The sequence below is a fragment of the Lichenostomus cassidix genome, chromosome 3 (genome assembly GCF_008360975.1).
Source record: "Lichenostomus cassidix isolate B80296 chromosome 3, HeHo_3.0, whole genome shotgun sequence".
Taxonomy (NCBI): Eukaryota; Metazoa; Chordata; class Aves; order Passeriformes; family Meliphagidae; genus Lichenostomus; species Lichenostomus cassidix.
In genome coordinates this window covers 1,464,182-1,490,618 of record NC_139483.1, presented here as the reverse complement: position 1 = coordinate 1,490,618, position 26,437 = coordinate 1,464,182, and the positions used below count along the sequence as shown (strand labels likewise).

Below are 26,437 nucleotides of genomic sequence, written 5' to 3'. Positions count from 1 at the left end.
AGCAGACCTTGGATCAGGAGCTCCATACCAGAGCTGGATTCAGGACCCTCTGTGCCACTGTTTCTTGCTGCAGCCAAGTTTCAGACTGAAAATGTCAGTGGCTGAAAATAAACTAAAGAAGACAGGGCTGTGGAGAGTCTCTCAGGCATGATTTACATGGTACCAAGCCATGCCCCAAGGTACAGAGTGTGACATAAATGAACTGGGAGGTATGTGGGATTGAATGGTGTTTATGACATCTCAGAAAACTCTTTTGAAGGTTCAGGCAGGATTTTAAATCTAGAGTCTAGCAAGGCTCTTGCTTTACCCCTCTCCCAGCAGATGTGTGATGGCACCCCAAAACTCCCCAGTTAGCACCAGGACCAAAGCAAAATAGCTCATCTTTTTGAGATGGGGATTTACACCAAACCCACTTTTCTGCCAAGGGCTCTGTCACCGTTTGGAGTGATCCAGCCTCTGCCAAGCCCCTGACACTGTTGCAAGCATTTTCTGTAAACAGGCAGTAGTTAACATTCAGCCTGGTAACTGAGGTGTTTGATGGGGATGGGTCAGGCCTGTCAAGAGCAATTGTTTGTCTTCCCTGACTACGTAAGCATGCAGATAGAGTCAAGGATATGGAACTGCCCAAAGCCCACGGGTTTCCTGTTCTTAATTTTAGTGAAAACTACTGATGGTAAGTCTCAAAAGCCTGTTAGAATAGAGATATTAAGGATGAAATTTCTTTTTCTGTTTTTCCTTTTAGGGTTTGTTGGGTGTTTTTATTTATAACCCTATCTTGAGCCTGACAGAAAATGATCAGTTTGAAAGTTTTGATTACACACCCCCTGAAAATTTTATTTAAAAGGACCATATTTCCACATTTTTCAGATCTTGTTGCGACTGCTGAAGGGTCACAATAAAATTGGTTTCTGTAAGCAGACCAATATGCATCTCTGAAATTCATTTTCGCTGAATAGTTTTATATTCAGGTACAGCTTCCTCCCACACTGAAAGCACACTGCACAAGCCTGGCCTCAGCAAACTCATTTACAAAAAGATGCAAATCAGCATTTCAAATGCTGATGGTGCCTGTCAGTACACAGAGGATTGACTGTCAGAAGGTGGATATTCCTTGTTTACCAATAAATTAAAATCTGTTCTCCCAGGAAAACTTTAAAGCTTTCAGAGTCACATGGTGGCAAGAAGAGAGCATTGGATGTTCAGTCATGGTGAAACAATTCTTTTAAGTAATGGTTATATTTGATTATTCGATTTATTTTTTTCCTCTGTAGAAAATGCCAGCTCACTCTGGCCCATCAGATAACAACTGCTGACAAGCATCCAGAATTAATAGGCAATTTGAAGCTACTTCTGGCTCATGTGAATGTTTCTGTTGGTCCTGTGTAATGGTTGCACAGCTCAACAGCAATTCCCTGTTATGTGCCAGGCTTCTTCTGGCATCTTTACTCACCAGGTAGAAGCTGTGTTGCACAAAAAGAACAGATTCCTGTTTTTGTAGACTGTGTTCTGTGTTTCTGCAGCTCTCCTGCCTCTGAGGGTCCCTGGGCTCTGTTTCTCCTGTAAGCAGCATGTCACAGGCTGTAGCAGTTGTAGCAGCTCCACAGTGTTTGACTTCCCTGCAATCCCTGTGCCACAGGAGAAGAGTTGTTGCATTATACAGGCACTGCTGGTAGTAGGAGAGGATTTACTCACCCCATCCCTCTCTAAGAAATCACTCAGCAAGTACTTTATTTTACTACTACTTTATTTTACTTTTTTTTCCCCCTGCCTTCTTCCAGGAGGTCTTCAGGGCTTATAATATCATGATTTAGCTGTGCCCCAGTCAAGTTCATCTTGGGGTAAGAAGTGAAGCATTTACTTAGGGATGAGGAAATCCTCCTTCCTCCAGCCCATTAAAGTCAATACAATTATACTTGCTGAAACTCTTCCCTGATTTGTTGTAATAAATGAGGTGTTCCTTGGAGCTATGGCAAGAGATCTGTGGCAGTAATAATGCTAAATTGAATTTCCTGGGATTCAGTCTCAAACAATTGATCAGCTGGGCTATTCAGGAGCCATTCAAAGGTCCTAAGCTGTAAATGTATTTATTAGCCCCACTGTACTTACAGGGGCCCAAGAATTCTTTGTGGAATTTTTGTCTGTTTTACATTAACGTATGGACACAGATTACTGGGATTAGAACAACATCTGTGTTTCAAGTTGCCTTCCAGAAAAACCCAATTGAATGGTAAATGTGTTTAAAATGTGGAGAAAAAAGCATGGTTTTGTATTTCAGTCACAAATACATATTTAGTGAAATATATGATAAATTGGGAAAAATACATGCACTGGATGTAGGATGCCTGTAAAATTAATCTGAGGGCAGAGGTGAGAGGAATTTTTGTCATATATGTGTTACTTTGTGCCATTTACTGAAGCTGTTGTGGTATCAAAGCAATGATTTGATGTCCTGCTTGCTTAGCATGAGGTAACTGTGATCACTTCTTCCTCCTCAAACAGCCATAGTAGAGGCAAGCTGGGAAAACTCCCAAGAGGCTTAGGGATCTAGGAACTGCACCAAGGGACTCACTGTGCATGGTTGCATTTTGGGTAGGTATGTGAGGGCTGCCTGGGTGGGGACATGGATGAAACAGGGGATTAGGTGTGCATGAATCTAGCAGGACATGAAGCACTCTAAGGTAGCAAGAGCAGCCAGCCTGAGGTACTTGTGTTAGTTTGAAACAATCCTTGAAGGCTTCACAAGTGTTTGAACTTCAAAGGCAAATCACAAAGTGTGACTAAGGTTAGATTACAGCCTGATTGTGACGTAGCACTAGCGTACAACTCCTCTGGCCTTAGGTTGTATACATGTGTAGAGTTCATCTTCCCTTTTTTCGTTGCTTTCTGTCTCCTTAACTCTTCTGCACAGGTTTCCCCCTTTAATTTATTTTTGCTTGTGCTACCCACCTCAAGAGACTGAGTCACAGTAATAATCTGTTTGAACTCCTACCTGCAAATTTTCTTGTTCTCAGTACATTTTCTGACACACAACTGATTCAGATTCCCAGAAGGATCTCTCACTTGGGAGAGCAGAGCTTTCCTCTCTGTTACCAAGGTCTCTCTGGCTACCTTGGTACCCTTTAAAACCATCTGCCAAATGATCCCTCAGCTTTTCCATAACCAGGCCATTAGCACAGTCTCTTTCCCTCCCTCACAGCTTGCTTCCAGCTCTTTGTTCAGTACCCTTCTTCCTGCTGATGTCATTTTAAGTTCTGGAGCTTCATCCCTTGACTCTCCTTGTGGCACTTACTCTCACATCCCTAAAATCTTCCTATGCTGCTGTCATTGCTTCCTGCAAGAGACTCTCCAACTGCACTTCTGATGTACAAGGGGGAGTCTCTAAATGCATCCTCATGGCCACCCCTGAGGAGAGTCTTGACAGATTCTTCCTGACTACAGCCAAGCCCCTCCATTTGCTCTGACTTCTGCCTCTGGGCCACTGGGCCACTCATTCATTTGAATGAGTTGATAAGTCATGTAAAAATGTTTTCTGAAGACTGGATTTTCCCACTGAGTGGTAGATATCAAAACACCATTAAAGTCAGCTCTTCCCCCTTTCTTTTTGTGGAACCTGCAGGAGCTGGTGCTGCCCCAGGGGCCCCTCTGCACTCCTCCTCATTTCTCTCCTGCACATCCGAGCAGCCCCAGGAGCCCAAGTGCCCACAGGGGACCCCCGTGGACACCCCACTCCCCTCTGTCACCCCCTCAATCCCTACCTGCTGCCAGGCTCAGCACCTACTTCTTTTCTTGGCGCACAAAGGATGGGATTCCCCCAGCCCTGCCAGTGCCCTGTGCCTGGCCTGGTTCCCGGTGCCAGGGGGTGCAGCAGTGTCACCACTGCCACAGCTGTGTCTGCCAGGGGTGACAGCAGGCAGGCAGGAGTGGAGGCAGATTTTCCTGCCTGCTCTGTCTGTATCCCAGCAGAGGAGCTGCCCCTGCCGCCCTAGTTCCTGCCTGCAGCCCCATCCCAGGCTCCCTGCAAGCAACTGAGCCCACATCTCCCACACACAGAAGGTCCAAGGCAGGCTCCTTCTCACAAAGTCTATTGAAGCAGGCGTGTGGGTTGAGGTGGGTGCCTTGTTCGTGTGAGAGGCAGCCGAGTTGCTGCTGTGTTACCCCACCCGGGACAGGCAGGGTGCTGTCACCTGGCGGGGGTGTCTCTGTGTCCCAGGTCTTCTGCATCTTCTTGGGAGCTGAATTCTGGTGGCCCAGGCAGGGCCAGGGGGTCCCGGTGCTCTGTTACAGCGCAGGCAGGCGCACTGGCCTGGCAGCAAGTCCTGCAGGAGCTGCTGCACGGCCCAGGGGTCGCCAGGGGCTGCCGGGGACTCCCCGCGGTGGTGGCATTGTCCCCCTCACCGGGGGATGGACATCGATCGGGGGCAGAACAGAGTGGGACTGAGCAGCCTGGCGCTGCCCACCCGGCTGACTGAGCTGTGGCAATCCCTGGCTCCCGGCAGAACAACTCTGGGGTTGCCCGGGACTCCTGCGCGCTCCCTGGAGTGGTGGCAACCTATCCGTGGGACGGCATGCGATCGGGGAGAGAGTTGCCTTGGGCTGAGCTTCCTGGCTGTGAGCTTCCTGAGGCTGAGCATCCTCGGATGCTGAGCAGCCTCGGCATCTTTGCCCAACAATATGAAGGAGCCACGGCAGCTCCTGGCTCCTGGCAGAAGAGCTCAAGGGTCCCCGGGGACTCCTGGCGGCTCCCCGGGGCGGTGGCACTGGCCTCGTATCCAGAGGACAGCTAGTGATCGGGGGCAGAGCTGCCGGGGGTTGAGTTTCCTGGGGTTTAGTTTCCTGTGATTGAGCTTCCTCGGGCTGGCCGACCACCAGGTGAAGGAGCCACGGCAGCTCCTGGTCTCCAGCAGAGACCAGGGTCGGTTGTTCAGGCACTCTATCCATGGAACAGCTACGGATCAGGGGCTGAGAATCCTGGAGCTGAGCATCCCGGGGCTGAGCTTCCTCGGCCTGCCCAACCAGGTGAAGAAGCCATGGCAGCTCCTGGCTCCCAGCAGAGCAGTCCGTGGGCTCTGGCAGTGCTGGAGGGGCAGACCTGGGCAGGCAGCTGCTGCTCCGTGGCCCCGGAGGAGGCAGCTTTTCCCATGCCGCTCTGGACCAGGGGACATTTGTGGCTCTGTCCCCTGGGGGTGTGGGGACCTGGGGAGCAGTGGGTACAGCGATGGGGGGCTTGTCCTGGGATCGAGGCTTTGCCAGCTGGGGCTTCCTCAGGGAACAGCCTTCTACCATCAGATTCAGCCCCACGGGTAGACATGTGGTCACGGCTGCCTGCAGGGAGACACAAGGGGGAGTGGGGGCTCGGGGTGCCTGGGGTGTGGCTGTCCCCAGCCCCCAGCTCACCTCCTTGTAGAGGAGCTCAAAGGCACCGATGGAACAGGTGGGTTTGTCCTTGCGGTCGAGCACGAGGCGCAGCGTGTCCCGCTGGACGTTGGCGCAGAGCTGGCGGGTCACCGCCGACGAGGGGCTCATGGTGGGACAGGAGTTGACCTCCAGCAGCCAGGGCTGGCAGTCCTCCCCGATGAGAAAGTCTGCCCCGAAGAGCTCAAAGCAGCCCTTGCGGGAGCCCACCTTGTCCCGGGTGCAGCGCAGGGCGTTCAGGATCGCCGCCTTCATGCCGGGCACCATCACCCGGTGCCAAGCGTCCGCCTGCCCCAGCTGGGCCAGGTATTCCTGGAAGTGCTTGTTGGACCAGATCCTGTCACAGGGCACGCGGGGGTCCGGCGGCGATGTCTTGTAGCGCTTCTGGATGGACACGTTGCAGAGGTGCCTGGCGCTGGGGCAGGCAGAGCGGGGCTGGGTCAGGGCGCGCCGGGCGCTGCGAGCCGGGGTGGCGGGGGACGGGGAGGCACTCACGGCTCCAGGTGGCGCAGGGAGAAGGGCCGGGAGCAGAAGCGCAGGTAGCAGTCTCGGTAGAACCAGACGGTCAGCGGCTTCCAGTCGGTCACCACGAACCATTGCCGGATGTCGAATTTGGTGTCGAAGATGGTGAGCGGCCGCTCCACGTACTTCTGCACCACCCACTCGCACACCCCCGCCGGAGTGCCCGTGCAGCTCCGCGCCAGCTGCAGCACCTCCTCCAGCCGCGTCGCGCAGACGATCCCTGGGCGACACAGCGATGGTGGGATCCCTTCTCCGTGGGGATGTGTGCCCCGTGCTGCCCCCGGCCTTACCCCTGCCGCGGGATTTGGCGCTGGGCTTGAGGATCCAGATGTTGAGGTTGCCCTCTATGCCGAGCTGCGGCAGCTGCTCCCCCAGGCGCTGCAGCAGGTCCTGGCACTGCTTCCGCTGCTCCCCGCTCAGCACCAGCCCTGCTCCCTCACTGTGGGGGGCACACGGGGGTCTCAGCACCGACCCTGCCCCTGCTCCCCCCTGCCCCCGTCCCGCTCAGCACCCACTGTGCCACGCGGTAGTATTCCTGCAGGAAGCGGTCCCAGGCGATGCATGTCCTGCAGGGCGATGGGGTGCTCCTGTCGATGTCCTGGTGCCCCAGGACGCCCAGGTGCTGCTCGCAGACCTCCAGGGCCTCTTCCACCAGCTGGGGGTACAGGATGGAGCCTGGCCGTGCTGTGGATGGCATGGGGTGAGAGACATGACTCCTACGCCAGCCTTGGGGCCAAAGGATCAAGCTTCCCTGTGGCATGGGTCCCTTTGGAGCCACACCAGAGGAGGGAGTAAGGGATTCCAGTGCACAGCCATGAGCAGAGGCTCAGCTCCCAAGCCCAGCCCTCAGACACACCCCTAACCCTGAACTGCCTGTTTCGTCCCCCCTCCTCCGCCCGACCCAGCTCCATGCACTCACCTGCCACCTTGTCGGATTTTGGGGGCTGCTCTGTCCCAACCGGCCTGTCCCCGAGCTTCTCCAGAGCCAGTTTGAGCAGGCTGCGAGCTGCCGTCAGGCGGAAATCCTCTGCAAGAGGGAGGCGTCATCCGTAGCCAGTCCCGCACTGGACATGGGAAGACTGGAGCACAAGGGGTGACAGGAGGGCAACAGCCTCAGGCTCACCGATGAAGGCTTCCTGCTCCTCCATGATTCCCAGCCGGTAGCACCGGGGAAAAAAGGTGTTGAGATCGACTTGCTCAAACCAGGACAACTTTTGCAGGCTTTGGCACAGCCCCTCCTGCTTAGAGAAGTTTGTCAGTCCCTGCTGGACACCCCCAGCCCTTGTGCCCCCCTGCCTGAGGCCGTGCTCCACCTTGGTGCTAAGGGCTTGCACCCGGGGGTAGCGGTTCACCATCTCAATCTTCTGCAGCAGCTCCGGGTCAATGGTGCTCAGGCGGGTGGTCCAGAGGAAGTTTGGCACCTCGTCCTGCACCAGGAAGGACTGCGGGAGGGAGCAGGCGGGGGTGGGACAGGGAGCCCCATCCTGCCCCAGTCCCTTGCCCCAGGCTATGCCCTGCACCTGAGGCTCCCAGGGGAAGGGCATGGGCAGCTGTGGCAGAGCTCAGCCCTAGCCCTCTTAGCTAACCATGAGGGTATGGATGTCATTGGAGTCCTCATTGCACTGCTCTTTGTCATCCTCTTTGTCTTCATCTTCCCCTTGCCCCGTGTTCTCCTGGTTGTGTGGCCATGGGTGGTGCACGGCTGTGGCTCCCAGGGAAGGCTGTGCCCCACCCCGCGGGTTCAGCACTGCTTCCCCCAGCTCATCACCACCACCACTTGCCCCCTTCTCCAGATGCTGTTTCTTTTGGCAGCCCGTCTGCTGCTTCTGCTGTGTGTCCTTGCGGGGGAGCTTCCTCTCCACCCAGCCCCGAGCCCGTAGCAGGCGGCGGATGATGGGATAAGGGCCCTGCACTGTGAAGATCTTCTTCTCCTGCAGAGACGCCAGAGAGCTCAGCCTGCCCCAGTCCGTCCCCGCGGCTCATCCCTGCTGAGCCAAAAGTACAAAAATGCAAGCGCGTGGCGTTCCGGGGCGGTGTGAACTCAGACCGCTCACCTGAATGGCCTTCTCCACACGCAGCCTGGCCTTCCTGAGCTGCTGAGGGTCAGCTGTGTGCTGCCGGCCATTGTGGCAGCCGATGTTGAGAGCTGCCCCCCGCCCTGTGAGGATAGCCCGTCTGAGCCTGCTGTCCCCATGTCCCCAGCGCCACGGGGTGGGCAGGGAAGGGGAGAGCCTGCTGACCTGTCCGACTCTGCCTCACCACGCCTGGGGCCCCTGCCATGGCATTCCCTGACCCGCCAAGTCCCGTGCCAGCATCCCGGCTGCGCTGCACAGCCTCGGGATGCCCCGCTGCGCCAGGGGCGGCTGGGATGTCACTTGCTCGAGTGTTGCCCCTGGCTGAGGGGCTGCGTGCCCACAGTGCTGCTCTCTGTGTCACACTGTCCCAGCGGAGTCTGATGGTGAGGGAAGCTGTGGGTGGCTCTGCCTCCCCCAGGCCAAGCAGGTTTTCCTATTCCCCCATCTCATTAGGGACCGAGGTGTGTGTCCAGCACAGGACACGGCCTCCTAATTCCAGCACCCCTGTGATGCCACAATGCAGGATACACAAAGCAGCCTCAATATCACAGGCCTTGGTTCTTCCCTCTTGTGAGGGGCTTTAAGTACCCTGACAGCTGCTGGAGAAGCAACATGGCAAAGTACAGACAGTCCAGGAGGTTCCTGGAAAGCTTTGATGATCGCTTCCTGACACAGGTAGTGGAGCATCCCACATGGAATGGTGTGCTGCTCAACCTTATACTAAGAACCAGGAAAAGCCTTGTTGAATATGTGAAAGCTATGAACTGTCCTAGGTAATCTCCATGATAGAACTCTGCCAGAAACAGTTTTACCTTACAGTATAATTTCTGACTGCTGCTTGATTTTATTTTGATAGCTATTGTTTAGCAAATTGTCCCTTTGCTTCTCCTTCTTTCAGAGATACAGTTTCATTTACAATTAGTCATGGGCTCCTTGCCCACACTCCTTCTATGACTTAACTGAAGCACTGCTGTTTTTGTTATTTACAATCATCTGCAGCCAGCAGAAGTTTGATGCTGACAGAGAAAAATCAGAGACTGATCATTCAGTGTCATTTCACTCTGATTCACCCCAGGGGATCTATTGACAACAACTTCAGTTACCCAGCCTCAGAGGCAGGTCATAATGTTAAACTGGCATCACAGACAGGATTCCTTGGCTGTGGTGGAGCGATCCGTGTAGTCCAGACCTGCTGGAATATTTTTCTCCAGGAGAAAAGTCAGGACAATTCTCAGAGGGTCATTTTTGGAGAAAGCTTTGCAGCCCTCAGGAATGCTCACAGGGAGCTGCTGAACCAGAAGTGATTCAGAGGGAAAGGGAAATTAATCAGTTGCTTCAATTGGCTCTTCAGGAGGTGATGGAGCAAGAAAAATCTCTTAAAAAGACGCTAGAAGCAAAAAATTGGGAACAATGAACAATGACATCAGTTTAAAATGCCCCAGAACAATGTTGGTTAATAACCTTCTCTGGCAAATTGGAAGAACTTAAGAAAAATTATCTGGAGGATGAGGAGATACATACTTAGGCTGGACATTAGGAGGCATTTCTTCATGGAAAGGGTTGTTAACATTGGAGTGGGCTGCCCAGGGAGGTGGTGGAGTCACCATTCCTGGAGATGTTGAAGGGAAGACTGGATGTGGCACTCAGTGCCATGGCCTGGTTAACACAGTGGTGTCCAGCCAAAGGTTGGACTCGATGATCTCAGTGCCTTGGAACTCTGCAGTGCAGGTGTCCATCACCACCCCCTACAAGACTCCCTCCTTCATCTGAGAGATAACAAGGGTCTGTGGGAGACATGGCAAATGGATTGTAGATTATTATAGAGAGATTATTATCCTTTCAAAAAATCTGAAGGTAAACAATATGTACCCGTTGGAGTGGAAGCAGTTTCAGGTCTCGTGTGCACTCTTGCAAGCAAATGGGAGAACATGAAAAGAGTACACTAGGCAGAATATGAAAGCAGTAGACTAGGCAGTGATCATCCTGGTTGTAAATTCTGAACTCTCTGTTGCCTCCACAGACAACCCAGAACATTGCTGTCTTAGGTAATTACGGAATGCCATCTTCATATCTATATATTTAAAGTAGAAGGGTGATGTATGTTCCAGGAAGAAGCTTTGCATTGGGGTAAAGAAAACCTCATAAAGCCAGACCCTCACAAAGGATGAGTGTGTCACAACAGTGGCCATTCCATGAAGTATACTGAGCCACCTCCAAGACTTAGAATCACATGAGGATAAACCTTTTTCCAAACTAAGCCCTCAACAAAAAATGGTGTGTAAACAACATAATCCATAGAGGAAAAACTTGATACAATTTTCTTTTAACAGAACTGAGATATGTTTACTGAGCACTGCATGATTCCTTCCTTGCAAAGGAGTAGCCTTTTACATCTTTGTCTCTTCAGTGCAGAGGTAGCTTCTTCCAGATGCTGTGCTTATTTGTTAAATGTTCTGTTGAAGAGGGGTGTAAAGTCTTCCATGTGACCACAAAGAGTATCGTGTTCACGGAGTAATTCTTCCTTTTTCGCAAGCTCCATTGCTGCGGCATCAGGGCTCCATACCTACCAAAAAAAAGGTATTTGTAATTAATTTGGATGTAACTTTTGTAACAGAAGCATTTAGAGGATCCTGTTAGCCAAACAGAGCCATGTTCTAGCACTCCTTTCCACTATGAGACATAGAAAAAAAGTAGTGTGGCCTCCCAGTAGAAGATATGTCAACAATTTGTGGGTATAAGTAGAGCATTCTCTTGTTGTCACTTCCTATCTATAACATGCCTTGGACTCAGATTACAGATAATGTGGGAGAGAAGATCTTAAGGTAATTATTTGAAATTACTAACTCGGGCCTACGATCCTCAGAGTAGAAAATAGTAATTAGCTGTAGAGTCATCAGCTATGTAGCCTCAGTCCTCGGAGACCATTGCAGAAACTAGCACAAATCAGGGTTAGGGAAATGATAAATAAGCTCCAAACACAACTGCTCAGCCAGCAGCGGTGTTCCTTTCCTTTTTAAGATAAAAAAAAAAAATTAAAAAAATTACCTGTGATCATCTTGTTCTGTTTCTCAGTTATTTCTAAGTGAGTATTAGAAATATGTCCCTGACAGAAAAGCTGAATTTCCACTATTCCAACTCCAGGAAGCAAGTATTTTGTGTGCTGTGATCCATCTAGCCCAGTAACTTTGGTGACATAAGTCATCATGTCATAACTAATCAAGAGGGCAATTTAGAAATTGGTGCTCATGCTATGCTCCTATCTTTTAAAAGATAGGAAAAAATTTAAAAATAGACTCCTATCTTTTAAAAGCAGGAGTATTAAAATACCTATCATGAACATAGTTGCATTTATCTTTTTCTGTGGCTTCACTTTAATCCTGTCTTAAAACCTGCTAAGAGCTTTATTTCCACAATAATTTGTTTTATAGAAATATGTGTTTATATAACACCCATCCATCAACTCTTTAGTTTACTGGTGTTTTGCAGCAACCACTCCAGGCTGTGTCACATCACCTCTAAGCAAGTTGAATGGTGGAAATTGCATCAGATTGCTCTGGGTTCTGGTCTCAGCAAGGTCTACCTTTAAGTTACTATGAAACTGCACTCATGTTTTGCTGCTGTACATACTTTTCTGGGTCTGAAGGAGATGTCATTTTTGTCTTTCTCGCCTAATAAAGACTTCCAATAAGCAGCACTGTCCTTACGGGAACGCTTCATCTTTTCAGGAACAGGCTTTTCCTCAGCTGGCTGAGATGTATCTGGAGTCTGAAGGGGAAGAAGGTACCAATTATCCCAATACATTGTATTCAGAAGCAAGGCATGCATCCTGCATCTTCTGATACTCTTCTACAATGTTTACTGGGGGAGTATTTTACTTAATCCCTTCAGAATCTGTTTTTCTTAAAGCTGATTTTTTTAAAATCAAAAATTGTGAGGGCCAACCTTTTGAAAGGAAAAGGGTAGCTCTCCTCCTTGGGCACTAAAACATTAACTGCTCTTTATGACTCCCAAGACAGTTACCACTGGTGATCCCATCCTCTGCCAGATGAGGAATAAACAAGAACCTACGGCTGTCATCCTCCTGCCTCTGAAAGTCCTGTGCTGTCCCTGACATTGAAAACGTTTTTGAAAGGGGGAAGCCAACATTTATTGCACTGTCCAGGGCAGGACAGTTGAAGGACATTTCCAGGCATGAAGACACAATTGCATTTCTCCTTAAATAGCATCGTGGATCTGACTAACAAGTACTGCTGGTGAATCAGGAAGGTCTCATCCAAAATAAAAGAACTGAGATGTGGTCCCAGAGGCTGATGTGAGCTTGGGAATAGGGCAATGGTGGGGTGCTCAAGGCTCACAGAAGGTGCAGGAAAAGCATTCAGAAATAAAACAAAAATAAAAAATCATCAGTGTGAGATTTGAGAAACAGGACTCAGGTAAACAGTGGAAGAGGAAGGATATGGGACAAGATGGGAAATAGAAAGTCAGCAAGCCTGGTATTCTCTCAATGAGTTCAACTAAGAGAATAAAAAGACCTTTTTAGCAATTTGAAAGGTATTGTTCTTGTGAAGAAAGAGGTGCTCCCTTTAAGAAATTACGGTTACAGGTTGTTCAGTGTTTCCCACAACAAACATATGCTTATGGATAAGCATATATTTCAGGAGGAGGGGAAAAGAAAAGGAAATATTTTTCTGTGTTCTGTCAGTGATACAGGACATCATTCTGATGTGTGTCTGGGGAAGACATGAAGTTTATATAATTAGCAAGACAAATTTCAACCAATAAACAAGTTTTAGTACTGACAAGAACAAGTACTGGTATCTGAAAATACTCACTTTAACAAAGCTGCCCCAGTTATTGCATTAAAGAGAAATGTGTGGCAAAGAAAGGAAAGAAAGAAGCTCCCTGCTAACTATTAGCAAGTCAGTCCTTTGTTACCATCTCTCATGTTACCTCTTTTTTCACAGGTTTCTGTGGCTCTGCTGGTTTTGGCTTCCCACCTTTTGTTGCCTTTGCTTCTTCTTTTTCTCTTTCTTGTTCTTCTTCCAAAATTCTCAGTTTATTTTCAAGCAGATCAATTATTGTAGCATCTTCAAATACTTGAGCAAGATCAAGAGCATTCTTTCCTGTATTTAAAAAATAAATACCTGTGTAAACCATGAAAATTAACTTTGGTGCAGGTTTATTGCAACTGGATAATGACAGTACAATCAACTTAATTTAATTTGCCCACTATTTCAGTGACCACCCGATATGCCAGCAGCGTGCCTGACATTGGTCTGAGGACCAGCAGTCATCAGCACTGCTTGCAGAAATAAGATCTGGCAGAAACGAGCCTTGAAACCCAATATTGCAGGAGTTCTTGAAGTGGCTGCTTTGTTCTTTATGTCCTGACATTAAGAGCTTCATCTACTGGTCCTGCAGGTTGTTGTTTTGATCTCTGAGAGCATTTCTCACTAGGAGATGGCTACTTGGTCTGCATTCTTAACCTTGTACTGTAATATTGGTTCTTATGAGACCCTGTGGCTGTAAAGTATCTGTGAGACTGAACTGTTGCATAAATCAGAACTCCACATGATCTTAGAAGTAAGGAAACAATTCTTCTACAAGCAGGTTTTCACTACTAGGTATTTTGGCAAGGAAAGTCTCATTGTGTAGCAATGTTACTTCCTATGTTAGAGCAAGAGCTTAAAAGGTGATGCATGTTAACTATCTAAAATACTCTGGAGACAGGGGAAATAACACTGAATAATGAGGGATCTTCTGTGAGGAGGTAACACTTCAGTATCAGTTCAGATTTGGTTTTCTGTTAAGTATTTTTTTCTCAGGAGTTATGTTTACATGTAGAGCAGCAAGGAAGTTTTTTAGCCAGGGCTGCCTGAAAATAAATCACTTAAATGGGTGGCAGACTATACTCTAGGCCACAACTGAAATCTAGTTTTCCCTCAAATAATAACAATAACAACTAGATAGAATGTTTTTATTAAAGCCACTTATAACTCTGTACGTATCTTGTGAGGAGCAACAGTCTCCTTAATCGTGTAATTAATTATGTTACTTCATTTTCTAGATGCATAAAACCTAGGAAAGCTGACTATTTACAATAATGATTCCACACTGCAGAAAACAGACTGAACCTGTAACCTTCATCCCAATCCTGATAGCAATTCTAAATGGAGGTGCTTTTAATAAAGAAACAGCCTGCTTTGGAGACATTGCTATTTACCATTGCTGTTTGTAGCCTGGATGTCAGCACCTGCTGTGATTAAAAAATAGACCATGTCCAGTCTGCAGGCCTCGACAGCTCTCATCAGTGGGGTGGCACCACCTATTGCAGGGGCATTCACTGCTGCTCCAGCCTTCACAAGCATCTTGGCAATATCCAGGTGTCCGTTATAGCAGGCGTGATGCAGAGGAGTCCACAGGAAATTGTCGCTTGCATTTACATCAGCCCTGCACAGATGTAAGAACAGTTGTGGCAGCTGAAGCTGTTGAATATCTATAGCTCCAAGAACAATCAACTGGAACTGCCTGCTGCAATGGCATATTCAATGTAAATAGCTATTTTCATATTGCTACTGCTACTCTGAAACCATTTGAGTCTCTGAACTTGTCATGGAATAGTAACTGTAAGAGTGTGCCTGGGCGCTGCTCATGTTCCCCCCTAAGCTATCAGTGTCCTTTACATGGAGCTTTTCATGGGTACAGGAAAAAGCCCAGTCATTCTAACACCTTAGTCCTGTAAAATGCTGCTAGTGTTTGTGCTCCAGCTTCACTACGAATGGCAGAAAGCAGATTAAGGAATTAAAAAATGTACTTCTGGGCCAAGAACAGGTGCTACAGAGGTGCCTGCACAAGAGGAAAGATGTTCACCTTTCCTTGCAGAGTTGCTGTCCTCTGCCTGCTTAATTTCTCTGCATTGGCTTCTCCCTTTGACAAATGAGTTCCAGAAGGTCTGTCTCAGAAGTCTCAGTATTGAAAAAATTATTCAGCTACTGTGTTGCAGGTGTAGGATCTGTTTCTGCTCCCAAATTAAAATGGGGATGTTCTGGAGAAGGCAAGGTCTAGTTCAGGGGAGATATTTGCAATATGCTGCCTCTGGATGAAGCTGAGAGGAAAAGCATTAACAGCCTTAGAGGTCCTGAAGTGAGTTAGAGTCACTGTCCCACTTACTCTCTGGACAAAAAGCTGCTCTTTTCCCAAAAGTCAAGGAGGGAGAAAGAAGAATTAGGAAGGAAGCTGCTTCCAGGGATAGGTGTTTGCTCTTTAAGTCGGGTGGTTAAGTCTAGATAAAAGAACAGATCCATCTGTTCTTCCTTCCTTAAAATTTGAATATTTTTTAGAATTCTACCTGTGCTGAGATCTTAGCACAGCAAATTCCCCTGACCTACTACTTTTATCTCTCTTATCTTTCAGGCGCTAAGCCATTATGGTTTATTTATATGAAGTTTTCATTTGTGTTTTAATTCTCATTAAAATAAGCTCCTTCAGTTATTTCACTTTCTCTCTCAGCCCAACCTCCTTGCCTGTGCTCAGACTCTATCTGCCCCTGAATCCTTTTTCCTTACTTCATTCTATCGGAAACAAACCAATCAATGGAAACAGGGACAATGCAGCAGTGATTTAAAAATTCCGCAGCGTTTTCTGTCCACCAAGCATAGAATTTTCCATCAGACCAAATTTCATTTACTTCTGATTCCTTCTGGAGGAAGATAGAAAGTAGATACCACCAATTTAATTTTAAACCTAATAAACGTTAAACATTCCTCTGGACAAATGTTTTGTTTTCTATTCAATATGGATTTGTGGTTCTGTGCTGAAAAGGTTATATTGTAAAAGGTATTTGAATGCCCATGCCAAATTGCAAGCCCATGCTGCTGAGAGATGCAAACCTTAATGCTACTGAGAACTTTTTTTTCCATTTTCATTTTTGTAAATTGAAAAAATCTCAAAACTGGTACTATTTTTTTAAGCAAATTTACTGTGTTTCTAGGTCTAATTGTTAAATATGATGTGACTCTAGTGCTGTCTATGGAAGCTTGGTAAAAGCAGTGGAGAATAATTTGGTGGATTAATTTGGCATCCCTTATATCTCTATCTTTGGAAAACGTGAATATATAAATTACACATTTTTCCATATGTTCCAGGAATGTCAGTGTCATTACCAGGGTGTGCTGTTAGTCTTTGCAGGAGCCAGAGCAATGACTACAGCCACTTTCCCTGAGATATTAATGTTAACATGTATTCTATCTGTGGGTAGAGAGAACAAAGTTAACATAAATATCTTTGAAAAATGTTCATTTCAGCATTTATGTAAAAGATTGTAGGACTACAGCAGTCTGACAATAAGAGATTATGCTATTACACAAGTATGCCTGAATCTTTCTGGAATTGCTTTCATTTTTAAGCTGTCATTGAGATTTTTCACAAGTGTGTCTGCAGGCTACAAAATTGCTGAAGCACTTCTAAAATGAGGAAGAGACTAATTAGTAGCAGGAGCTTCTGATGTAAAGCCTGCTGCTTCAGCCTGCCTCAGCTGCAGAGGAAAGTGAAGGTTTAAACCAGGCATGTGGAACAGGGAAATGCAGGATCACCTTGATGACTTCAGGCAAGTCCCTTGAGTCAGATTTCCCCAAAATCATTCACCAGTTTTGAGAGTTTGGTTGTGAGGATGCACTGGTTGAAGCATGGGTATGAATGCTGCAGCTGACCAAATGTCAGCAGTCCTGACACCAAAAATTTCAGGTCTGGGAAACTAAACTCTTGGTTGTTTCCATTTCCCTGCCGCTAAATGTGAGAAATAATAAACTAACCTCCTGTGACTCGGGATCTTAGGGAACTAACTTTAATATTAAATGTTCTGTAAGTAAAAAACAAACCATAGCTTTTGCATACAAGTATTTACTGGAAATTTATACTTGTGAAAGCCTTCACAAAATAGCAATAATTAAAATTATCTTACCTCTTTTCCAGAAGAAACTCCACAAGAACTATGTTGCCACTTGCACATGCAACCATCAAAGGTGTTTTGTAGTATTTATCTTGTATGTCTACTGGCACACCCTCGTCGAACGCTTTCTGCAGAGACACGTAGTCTGCTGCTCTGACAAGGTAGTTGATATCCATGTAGGTTTTCCTTGGCTCATCTACATACCAGGCACGGTCATCGAGCACGGGATGGGCAGATTGGAGGTCCCGTTTGAAACGCTGCTCTTCAGGAATGTTTGGAACAGCCTCAACCAAGTAGGTAGGGAAACCATCTTCCCATAGTGGACATTGACTCTTTGGAATTACACACACTGGCACAGGGAGGCCTTTTTTTCCTTTTTTCCTCGCCGGTTTCTTCTTCTTCTTGACTGCTTTGGGCCCATAGGATGATAGCAGAAAGGCTTTCTGTAAGTATTTTGAGCCTTTAAAAAAATCATCAGGGTTGATCTTGTCAGAGCGAGCTCCTTCGAGCTTTTTAGCAAGAGTTTCTATTTTTCCCTCATCCACAGTGGGCCAGTGCTTCTGAATAATGGCCATAAAATCAGTCCTGGATACCATCCCATCTTCTTCGTCAACCTCAAACTCCTCGCGGAGGGCATCCTCGTGCTCCACGGACCAGTCGTACAGTTTCACATACCAGACAAGGGTATCATTTACTTTTTTAAAGGCTTTTTCAGCTTTACGCAATGCTGCTGCTGCTGCTTTAAACCCATGCTCCTTGGCAACCTCCCTTGGGGTCAGATGTGACAAGTTTGGCCATGTAGGATCACAACCTAGAAATATGGACACAATTTGGCTGATAGAGCGGTGGAATTCCTGATAATGTAATATAAGAAACTTGTAATACACAGGCAACTCATTGCCACAGGCCTACAGTTTTATACTGTTTCAACTATAAATAGCGATGGTAGGTAGAACCACATCATTGATCCCAGGCTGCAAGGTCAGCCACATGTCCATATTTGTTTCCCAAGGGGAGAAGCACTGGGGAACTCATGCTCTATTTATTCATCCACTCATGAATATGTATAGAAAGACAGAATCTCAGTGAAAACTTTACATTTTTACTTAAAGTGGTGAGCAAGGTTAAGAAGAAGCAAACTAAGATTAAAATGTCACTTAGTTCTATACCCCAACATTACAATTTGTCAATGGATCACTAGTTAAATGCTTGATCATGAGAAGAGAATGTGGGATTTTGCATGGCTCTCTTGAATCAAAGCTTGAAGTGCCATGAACATCTGATTAAGTCAGGAAAGGATCACAGCTGCTTCAGGCCATGTTTCAATACCCATGGGCATGAAGTTTTCCTCATGACTACAGAGATTTTTTTTTTTAAATCATCAACAAACCAAAAAATTATTTTCTATTTTAATACAATACATCTAAAACCAACAAAACCCAGAACCATTTAATATTATCCAACACTAAGTTATACAAACTCCTCATGTTTCTGCTTTCTTTGAGAAATGTTTTCTCATCCACATGAGATCAGAGACTCTGTTAGTGCCTTCTGAATGAGAATTTTGCCACATGGTACCCAGAGTACACAGAGTCCCATGGTACACAGAGTACCCATGGTACACAGAGTCAAATCCTTCATAGATCTTTCCTTTAGCACAGAAATAGAATACAGATGATAGTTGCAAAGTAACTTAGTTTTAATGTACCTCTTTGTGCTATATACCTGCAGCAATCTGCAAATCCTCCGTCTGCAGCGTAATGAAGTGGTGTGTTACCACTCATAGCAACCAGCGTCAAGTCTGCTTTATAACCTGAAATAATCATCAGAATCTAGAAAAACAAACAGAGTGCCACCAAAAATCTTGTCTGTTTCTTCACATGTGAAAAGGTGAGATTGATTTACAAATAAATGCAATATCTTACATTCCCATTTTAATAATGAAGTGCTCTCCCAGGTCCAGCTGGGCAAGGCACATATAACATCAATATTTTCTATAGTATTATGCTTATTTAACTGGTGAAACAGAAACCTTGGGAAATTTTAGACACCAAGGACAATCTTCATTCTTGCCAGCTCACTGTAAGCCCCTGTATGGCCTATCTATCACTGTTGGATTTCCTTTGATACTTAAAAAGAATCTGCTTTTGATTACTGATCATTAGGCTTTGATCAGCTGACGTAATGGACTCAAAAAAAAACCCCAACAAAAATACACTCCAAAAATCCAAAACAAAACCCCTTAACAGCAAAAAAACCACCCAGGTTTGGCTTTGCAGCAATGCATTACCACCAGAAATGTTAATACCTCCAAAAAGCCTCCTTTGGCTGCAAAATGTGCAGCACTGTGTCTTTCAAAGTCAAACAGGTTCACATCGGCTCCCTTCTGAAGCAGAGCACGCACCACCTCGGGAACACCTTGCCTTGTAGCTTCCATCACGGCTGTGCGCCACGTGGCCTGCAGGGGAGCAAGAGAACAACTCCGAATTTGTTCCGTGTGCCAAGGCTGGAATAGTAGGATCTGACTGTTTCAGGCTGCCATAAAACTAGAAGTCTCCTTCCAGCGATTACTGGGAAAAGGAGACAAGTCTAATATTTTCAAAGATACTCGCAGGTAAACTTTCAGAATCTAGTCATAGTGCCGCTAGGATAGGAGTAGTCAGATCCCAGCAACTCAAGCACACTGAAAAACCTGAGTCACTTGAATAGTGCTCATGAAAATCAATTCCTTAGTTAAGGAATCTTTTAATCTGTGGGTATGTTCTCATGCATATTTACATTTAATACAAAATACCACCTCAGCTTATGAAATAAGGAGCATAAGGAGCTATGGCTGGAGGAGTGCAATGGGGAAGGTAAAGCAACCAGGGAATTTCACTACTATTGTGTGAGGAAAAAGTTGACATTCTCATACATGAATGCTGCATTTTCCTAGATAATTATGGACGTTTGCTTTGGATAACTTTAAGGGAAAGCTTGAGCTTCTTGATTTATCAACAGCACAGAGCTTGAGTCTTTCAGTTCTTTGTTAAATTAATGAAGCAAACAAATAAGCGATTAAGACATACAAGGGAGAAAAATGTTTCTTATGCCTCATTCCTGCCTTGATTACTCATCAGGTTTTTTATGATGGACTCACCTTTTACTGAATATTATTTCATCTCTGAAAATCTAAGGACACATCAAGACAAATATAAATCAGCATTGCTCCACTGAAGTACAGTGAACTGCAGCTCCTAAGAGCTGGCTTAGTTACATTTTGGTTTTGGGAAATATGTGCACTCTAAATCTAAAAAAATCTAAAGGAAGACTTCAATCTCTCTCTTCCAAAAAATAGTGGTAGAGAAGAGGGGAATAGGTATGGCCACAGAGATAAGCAATTTTCACTGCTTAATTATTTTAATGTGAGGATTTAAGGTCATGTAAGGTCATGTGATATTTATTCCATACTCCTGTACCTGTTCTTAGTTACAGAAATGCTCATACCGGGTCTCTTGCATTGGGATTTGCTCCTCTCTCCAAGAAAATCAGGCATATTTCTTTAACCTCTTGAGCTCGCTCACAGGCTTCTAGAAGCACAGACCTCCCAGAGGTAGTGCAGTTGTTGACATCTGCACCATATTCCAGGGCAAGTTGCAGGCAGTGGGAGTGTCGTCCTGTAGTTGCAAGGCAGTAAAACAAAATACCTGCAAAGGAAACCAGTGGGGATTAGAGTGCAATAGGAAATTACTAGAAGGGTTATGAGGCTGTGAGCTTCAAAGCTGAACAGTCTGCAACAGAGACCCCTTCACTTAGGTTATTATCCATGCAAAAAAGATTTCTACTTTGGAGTCTTTACTTGAGGAGTAAACCAGAGTTTAGTATGTCACGTGTCATGGGAAGAATGTGATTCTCAGTCATAAATTACCTCTCAGCTCTGTACTGGGGAGACCTATGATTTAAAGACCAAGACTCTTCACGGGGAATTATGTTCATTTTCATCAAAGCTGTTATGGCCAACAGCTTCTGTTGGGCTGTAAGGATAACTCTCAACCACAGTTCCTCTCCTCAGATGGAACACATCATACGTAGTGTGTCACACAGTTAAAGGGTCGTTTTATGGTATTTCTGGTCTGGTTCCTTCTCACTCACCTTTCCCTTCATTATCCACAGCAGTCATGTCTGCATTAGCTTTTACTAATAACTCCAAAATCACCTCATGGCCTAGCTCAGCTGCCTTCATGGCTGGCGTGCGTCCCATTTTGTCATGGACATTTGGATGAGCTCCGTGTTCCAGCAAGAAGCGGCACATCTCAATGTCATTTTTCATGGAGGCCAAGTGAAAGGCACTATATCCTTCCTTAGGCTCTGTGTAATTAATGAGATCTGGAAAACCTTTCTGGATCAGATTTTCTATTTGCTTCTTGTCTTTCTCATGTACACACTGAAGAAGTTTGTAGATCTGTAAGGTTAGAAGTCTTTTATCTACTGGCAACATCCCAGGATAGGGAAGAACATCATCTTTCAAGGAAGCACTTTCTGCATGAGGAGAGAAGAAAACATGTAATCTCAGAGATGAGATTATAACTACATATAAAACCAGACTATGTTCACAGCATGAAAATATCCACTTTATCCTGATAGAACACTAGGCTTTGAATTAATCTATCCTTTATTATTGTACAGCACATATAGAGACTACATAAACCTAAGTAGAACCTTGCAAAATTTTTCTTTCTAGTCATCCAACTGTTCTGAAGAGGTCTCATTCAAGGAGAAAATTAATTTAAGAAGCTGTAGGGTAACTGCTCTCCATTCAAGGAACTGTTATAATCTACAATTACTTGGAAGCCTAAGGGGAGGCTGTTCAACTTTCAAAGAGAAAAAAAGTCATAAGACTTGGTGTCCTCTGCTGAAACATAAAATTGATACTAAAATTGATACTAAAATTTTAAAAAGTGCCTGAGCACTTTTTATTTTTTTTTTTGTTTGTAGCTGATGCATGAACTTCCTGCCAGGCTATGTACGTAAAAGAGTAAGTTGAATTCCTCTGCAACAAAAACACTGGGGGAAAAATGCAGATAGTGTGGCACTGGGTCTGGGAAAAGGTTCCTCCAGTTTATGCATCACATGCTTCTTGAGAAAAGTGCAGTGCAGGACTTTGCACCTGCCTCAATTCTGGATGTTTTTTGGTTTTTTCTTTTAGGTTTTTTAGCCTCTTTTATGTAGTCTCAGCACTTGTGGCTGGAGGGTCAAGAAGGGGCAGACATTGTAAACACCATTTCTGAAGCTTGCCTAAGTGGATGGGAAGCTTCAGTTTCAGCAAGCCTTGGGTCAGCCCATCCTCCAAAACTCCTACTGGACACACAACAAGAAAAGGTGGAGGAACACCTGTTAGAGAATATTTGGGGTTTGGTTTGTTTGGGTTTTTTATTTATTTGCAATGTAGTCTGTAAATGGGACCACTCAGCATCTACATGGCTATGCTGGGTGCTTTGTGGATGTCCATGAGAAGGTGAGATTGAAGAAAGAGATGCAGAAGGATGCACAATTCCAACAGACTTTTTGAGGCAAGACCTTCTATTCTCGAAAGGAAGTCTCAGAGAAAACTGCACGAAAAGTTGAAAAAAAAAATTACTGAAGGTGAATCATGTCGGGAATGGATAGAGAGTGGTAATTTTTGTACCACAGGATTAACACGCCAGTTGTAGTTTCTGTTGCTATTGCCTTTCATTTCTTGTGAAGTTGTGTGGCCAGCCTAGTTTTGGAACAACAGAGATGTGTCAACTGTTGACAGATTTCTGAGAACTCTCCCTCCTGGTTTTCCCTGCAAGACACCGCCCTCAGCTCCCTCCCTGTGCATCCAGCCGTGCTGGCTGAAGGTGTTATTATTAGAAGCTGCTCCCTTGCAGAAGTGTTTGAGTGGGTACCAAAATGCAAAGATTTCTCTTTGCAATGAAATCTGGTCCAAATAGGTCAGCTGCTCTCAGAGGTTCTCCATTTAAACATGACATTGCTTAAATACTAAATTCTTTTCTGTTTAGGTCTTACACAACCCTCATTCTGATCATATACAAAGTATATTTTTACATCAATCAATTAAATCTTTAAGTAGCAATAACTTAAATCTGTCACCTGTGATTTGCTCATTCTCATCCCCTACCATGTTGTGCTTCTTGTGGTGTGTTGTCCAGTGAGAGGGAGTAAATGCAGAGATTTTTATCCTGCTGACAGAAGTTACCCCTACAGCAATCCTATAGTCCTAAAGCTTAGAGCTGAGAAATAAGGCTACTGCAGAGTAATGCCCTGCTAGAAGAGAACACTAGAGCCCCCACAGAGCCTGGCTTTTAGAGCCTGAAACCTTAGGAAGCAATTTCTGAGCAAATCCTCAATACAGAAAGTTTTTTCTGGCTTCTGAGTACAGGGAAAAGTTGTGATGTAAACTCTACAGGGGCTGTGAGGAGGAGCAGCAGGAAGGTACCGCAGAGGAGGCTCTTACAGTACTTACACCACTGACATACAGCAAAGAAATGTTTTTAAAGATACTTAGATGGAGCCGACAAGCTTAAATGCTTGTCTCTCATGCTCTTCTTCCATTTCCCACCATCCTGCAGCAGTAATGAACTTGGGTTTACTTCCAAAAACTTTCTTCCCACTGTTATTCATTATTTGCACCTGGATTTTGCACAGCATTTTTTCAGGAATTTATTTAGAACCAAAACTTGCCTTTTCTTCCCTTCTTTTTCCCTGTGAAGCTGCAAACACTGAACAAGTTACATTCTCCTTGGAAACAGGGTTAATAATGCCACAGAACATGAGCAGAATTGCAGCTGGTAAAAACCTGTTAGTAACTAACATTCGAGGAAGGCACAAATTGATATAATATTCAATGTATATGGAATTGGATTTATTTTGTGGATTATCCTAGAGATTACTTGAGATTACTTGCTCCCCATAACCTCTGCCCCACACAGGACATGAGATTGATGGCACACCTTACACTTACTGCTCACTTTCTTTTTTGCTCACAGTGTAATGCGCAGTTGAGTACAATTTTAGTCCTGATTGTACTTTTTTCTGGTGCTTTTGAGATGCTTGCCACAGTATTCTTTTAATACTTCACACACAGTAATAAAATCATTTCCATAAACGTAAGTGAAATTGTTTTTTTCACAATAGTGAAGTCTGTTGTTATCACAATTGAGCCAGTAAGACCAGTGAGACCTTACCCAGTTTGGTCTTTGCTTCAAAGCATTAAGAACCAACAATTCACATGAAAACAACTGTAACATTTGAACTGTTACAGTTAATATTTCTTCACAGGATTTCTTGAAAGTGACCCGTTTCATTAGAAGTTCCTAAAGTAGCAGAATCAAAGTAAGACAGGTGGGATAGAAAACTCTACCCAGAGTCAGGTGAAGTTATAAGCAAGTTTAAAAGGCTTCCAAAATGAAAATATAACTGCAGCGTCTTGCCAGTTTTTATTAAGTAAATACCACCAGCCCTACGTATTTCATAGATTTTTATCACTTCACCTGTAACAGATGGTTTAATGGAAAATGAGGGATTGTTAGTGTGCCTTTTAAACAGTAATACTCTGGGGAGGGCTTCATGAAGCCATAATAACAAATCCCAAGCTTGTAACATTTGCTTAGCAACAATTTTATCTGTTGACAAACATCAACAGACTCACTATCTTCATTCTGCCAGCTTGTGTCATTGTTTTGATGGAGAGCATGAACTCATTTCAAATCCAGATTAATCCTTTTCTAAGTACACCTGGTATTAAGAAAATCATTTTAGTCAGATTCCTGTTTTCCCACAAAGCTTTCCAAGCTGTGATGGAGGTAGATTGATAGAGAGGGAAGTTCCAGTTGCCAGTGATCTCGTTCCCTGTCTCCCAGTCACAGCCTGGTGCCTGACTGCTGCTGGAAGCTCTTGTCACTCCTTCCTAAAAGTTTGTAATGTTTTTCAGTCCCAACATTTCAAGTTGAAAATATCCCTTTAATTATCACTATTCACAAACCAGTAAACAAAATTTTCATGTGTTTTATCTTGAGTGAGAAAAAATAGCTGAGCACTTTTTAAATTTAATCCCTTTGCATGCTGGGCACAGCGATAAGCATGAGCTCTGTATGTCAGTATAAAAGGAACCAATATGGTAACAGTGCCATGCTATATTTCAGCTTTATATGAATAATTGCACTGGATTTTTGGCTGTGACTAATGTTTAATAGGAGTGATGTAGCAAAATCTTCCTAAAACTGAATTCCAGTATCATGAATAGCCTATAATGTTGTGGGTTTTTGGTGTTAACTCTCCATTAATGCTTTGCCCTGGTCTGAGGCACATCTGAGCACAGTGTGACAGGCACTTAGGTTTGAGCTGAGCAGGTTTCAATCCCGTGTCGAGATCTCAGCCCAGATCCAGCCCTTTGGCAAAAAGGGCCCAGTCCTGAGCGCTGTAAAGGCAGGAGGTTATGGCTGGATTGGATCGAAATATGTGCATCCTTTTGTCTTCAGCTTGCCTTGCAACTTCCAGTCACCTCAGTGTCCATCCAAACTGGGATGTAATCGAGCTGAAATAGCCAGAAGCAGACAGCCCTCGGGGCTAGCCAGCACCTGGCAGTCGGGTTTGTGAGCAGCACCTGGGGGCACAGGGGCTCAGGGGAGGTGGCTGCTCAGCCTGGATCCGAGCTGGGCTCCAGCAAAGCCCCTGGAGTGCTGTGCAGCGGGGGGTGAGGTGCTGCCGTGCCCAGGAGCAAGGAACAGGGAGAGCAGCGGCTCCTGCCCGGGGCCCTGGGGAAGCCAGGTAAGGGATAAATTGATTTTCTCTGGGCTGCGACTCAGAGGAGCGGGCGGTCTGTAGAGGAGACGGGAGAGAAACTGCTGGAAGGGGAAGATGCTGGAGAGCTGGTGTGACCCAAACAGTGTTCCCTGCCGAGGACACGCTGGTCTGGCCGTGCAGACACCCAGACTAAGGTAAATGCCCGCCGAGAGAGGTGTGGGCCGTGAGGGGGGCGATGTGCAGCGCGTCCATGTCCTGCGAGGCTGCGCTCAGCCCTCGCGGCCCGCCGGCTCTGCCCCAGCCACGCCGCAGCGCCGGGGAGGCAGCGCCCCGAGCCCTGCCGGCCTCTCGCCACCGCGCCCGGCAGCGGCTGCGACCCTCGGCAGCCCCGGGCACTCACCTGAGGAGCAGGGGGACCCCGAGGGCCCGGGGGCCGCAGCCGGATCCCCGCCCGCCTCAGCCGCCGCCATGGCTGTCTCCTTGGCAACGGCGTCGGGCGGGCGGGAGCCGTGAGGCGGCACCGCGCTCCCTCAGCGCCACCGGCTCCCCTCAGCCGGTGGGTTCTCTCTGCGCTACCGGCTCCCCTCAGCCGGTGGGTTCTCTCTGCGCTACCGGCTCCCCTCAGCCGGTGGGTTCCCTCAGCTGTGCCGGCTCCCCTCAGCCGGTGGGTTCCCTCAGCTCTGCCGGCTCCCCTCAGCCGGTGGGTTCCCTCAGC

General features: G+C 46.2%; 3 protein-coding genes across 4 annotated transcripts in view; 1 reads left to right on the top strand and 2 right to left on the bottom strand.

The window, feature by feature from the left end:
* Positions 1-4,056: 4,056 nt before the first annotated feature.
* LOC146438848 (tubulin monoglycylase TTLL3-like) lies at positions 4,057-8,501 on the bottom strand. The gene is made up of 11 exons (XM_085054003.1): positions 8,175-8,501; positions 7,989-8,092; positions 7,521-7,865; positions 7,248-7,376; positions 7,058-7,172; positions 6,854-6,961; positions 6,450-6,618; positions 6,225-6,373; positions 5,908-6,154; positions 5,395-5,827; positions 4,057-5,322 (listed from the first exon to the last, which is right to left on the bottom strand). Exons 1-11 carry the CDS (start codon positions 8,212-8,214, stop codon positions 4,279-4,281), a joined length of 2,883 nt encoding a protein of 960 aa, XP_084910129.1. The 5' UTR covers positions 8,215-8,501; the 3' UTR covers positions 4,057-4,278.
* A 1,349-nt stretch (positions 8,502-9,850) lies between these two features.
* ANKEF1 (ankyrin repeat and EF-hand domain containing 1) lies at positions 9,851-26,334 on the bottom strand. Its single transcript, XM_085053997.1, has 10 exons — positions 26,123-26,334; positions 21,088-21,474; positions 20,443-20,642; positions 19,265-19,414; positions 18,665-18,788; positions 16,969-17,767; positions 14,233-14,459; positions 12,960-13,132; positions 11,637-11,774; positions 9,851-10,572 (listed from the first exon to the last, which is right to left on the bottom strand). The coding sequence occupies exons 1-10, from the start codon at positions 26,190-26,192 to the stop codon at positions 10,447-10,449; spliced, it is 2,394 nt and encodes a 797-aa protein (XP_084910123.1). The 5' UTR covers positions 26,193-26,334; the 3' UTR covers positions 9,851-10,446.
* Positions 25,902-26,437, top strand: part of PAK5 (p21 (RAC1) activated kinase 5) — a 162,801-nt gene continuing 162,265 nt past the window's right edge. The window contains exon 1 of one of the 2 annotated variants that reach the window (XM_085054000.1): positions 25,902-25,916. The gene's annotated coding sequence lies outside the window, so the exon portion shown is untranslated. Of the gene's footprint in view, positions 25,917-26,215; positions 26,279-26,437 lie in introns of those variants that run through there. The other variant, XM_085053999.1, reaches the window with a different exon arrangement.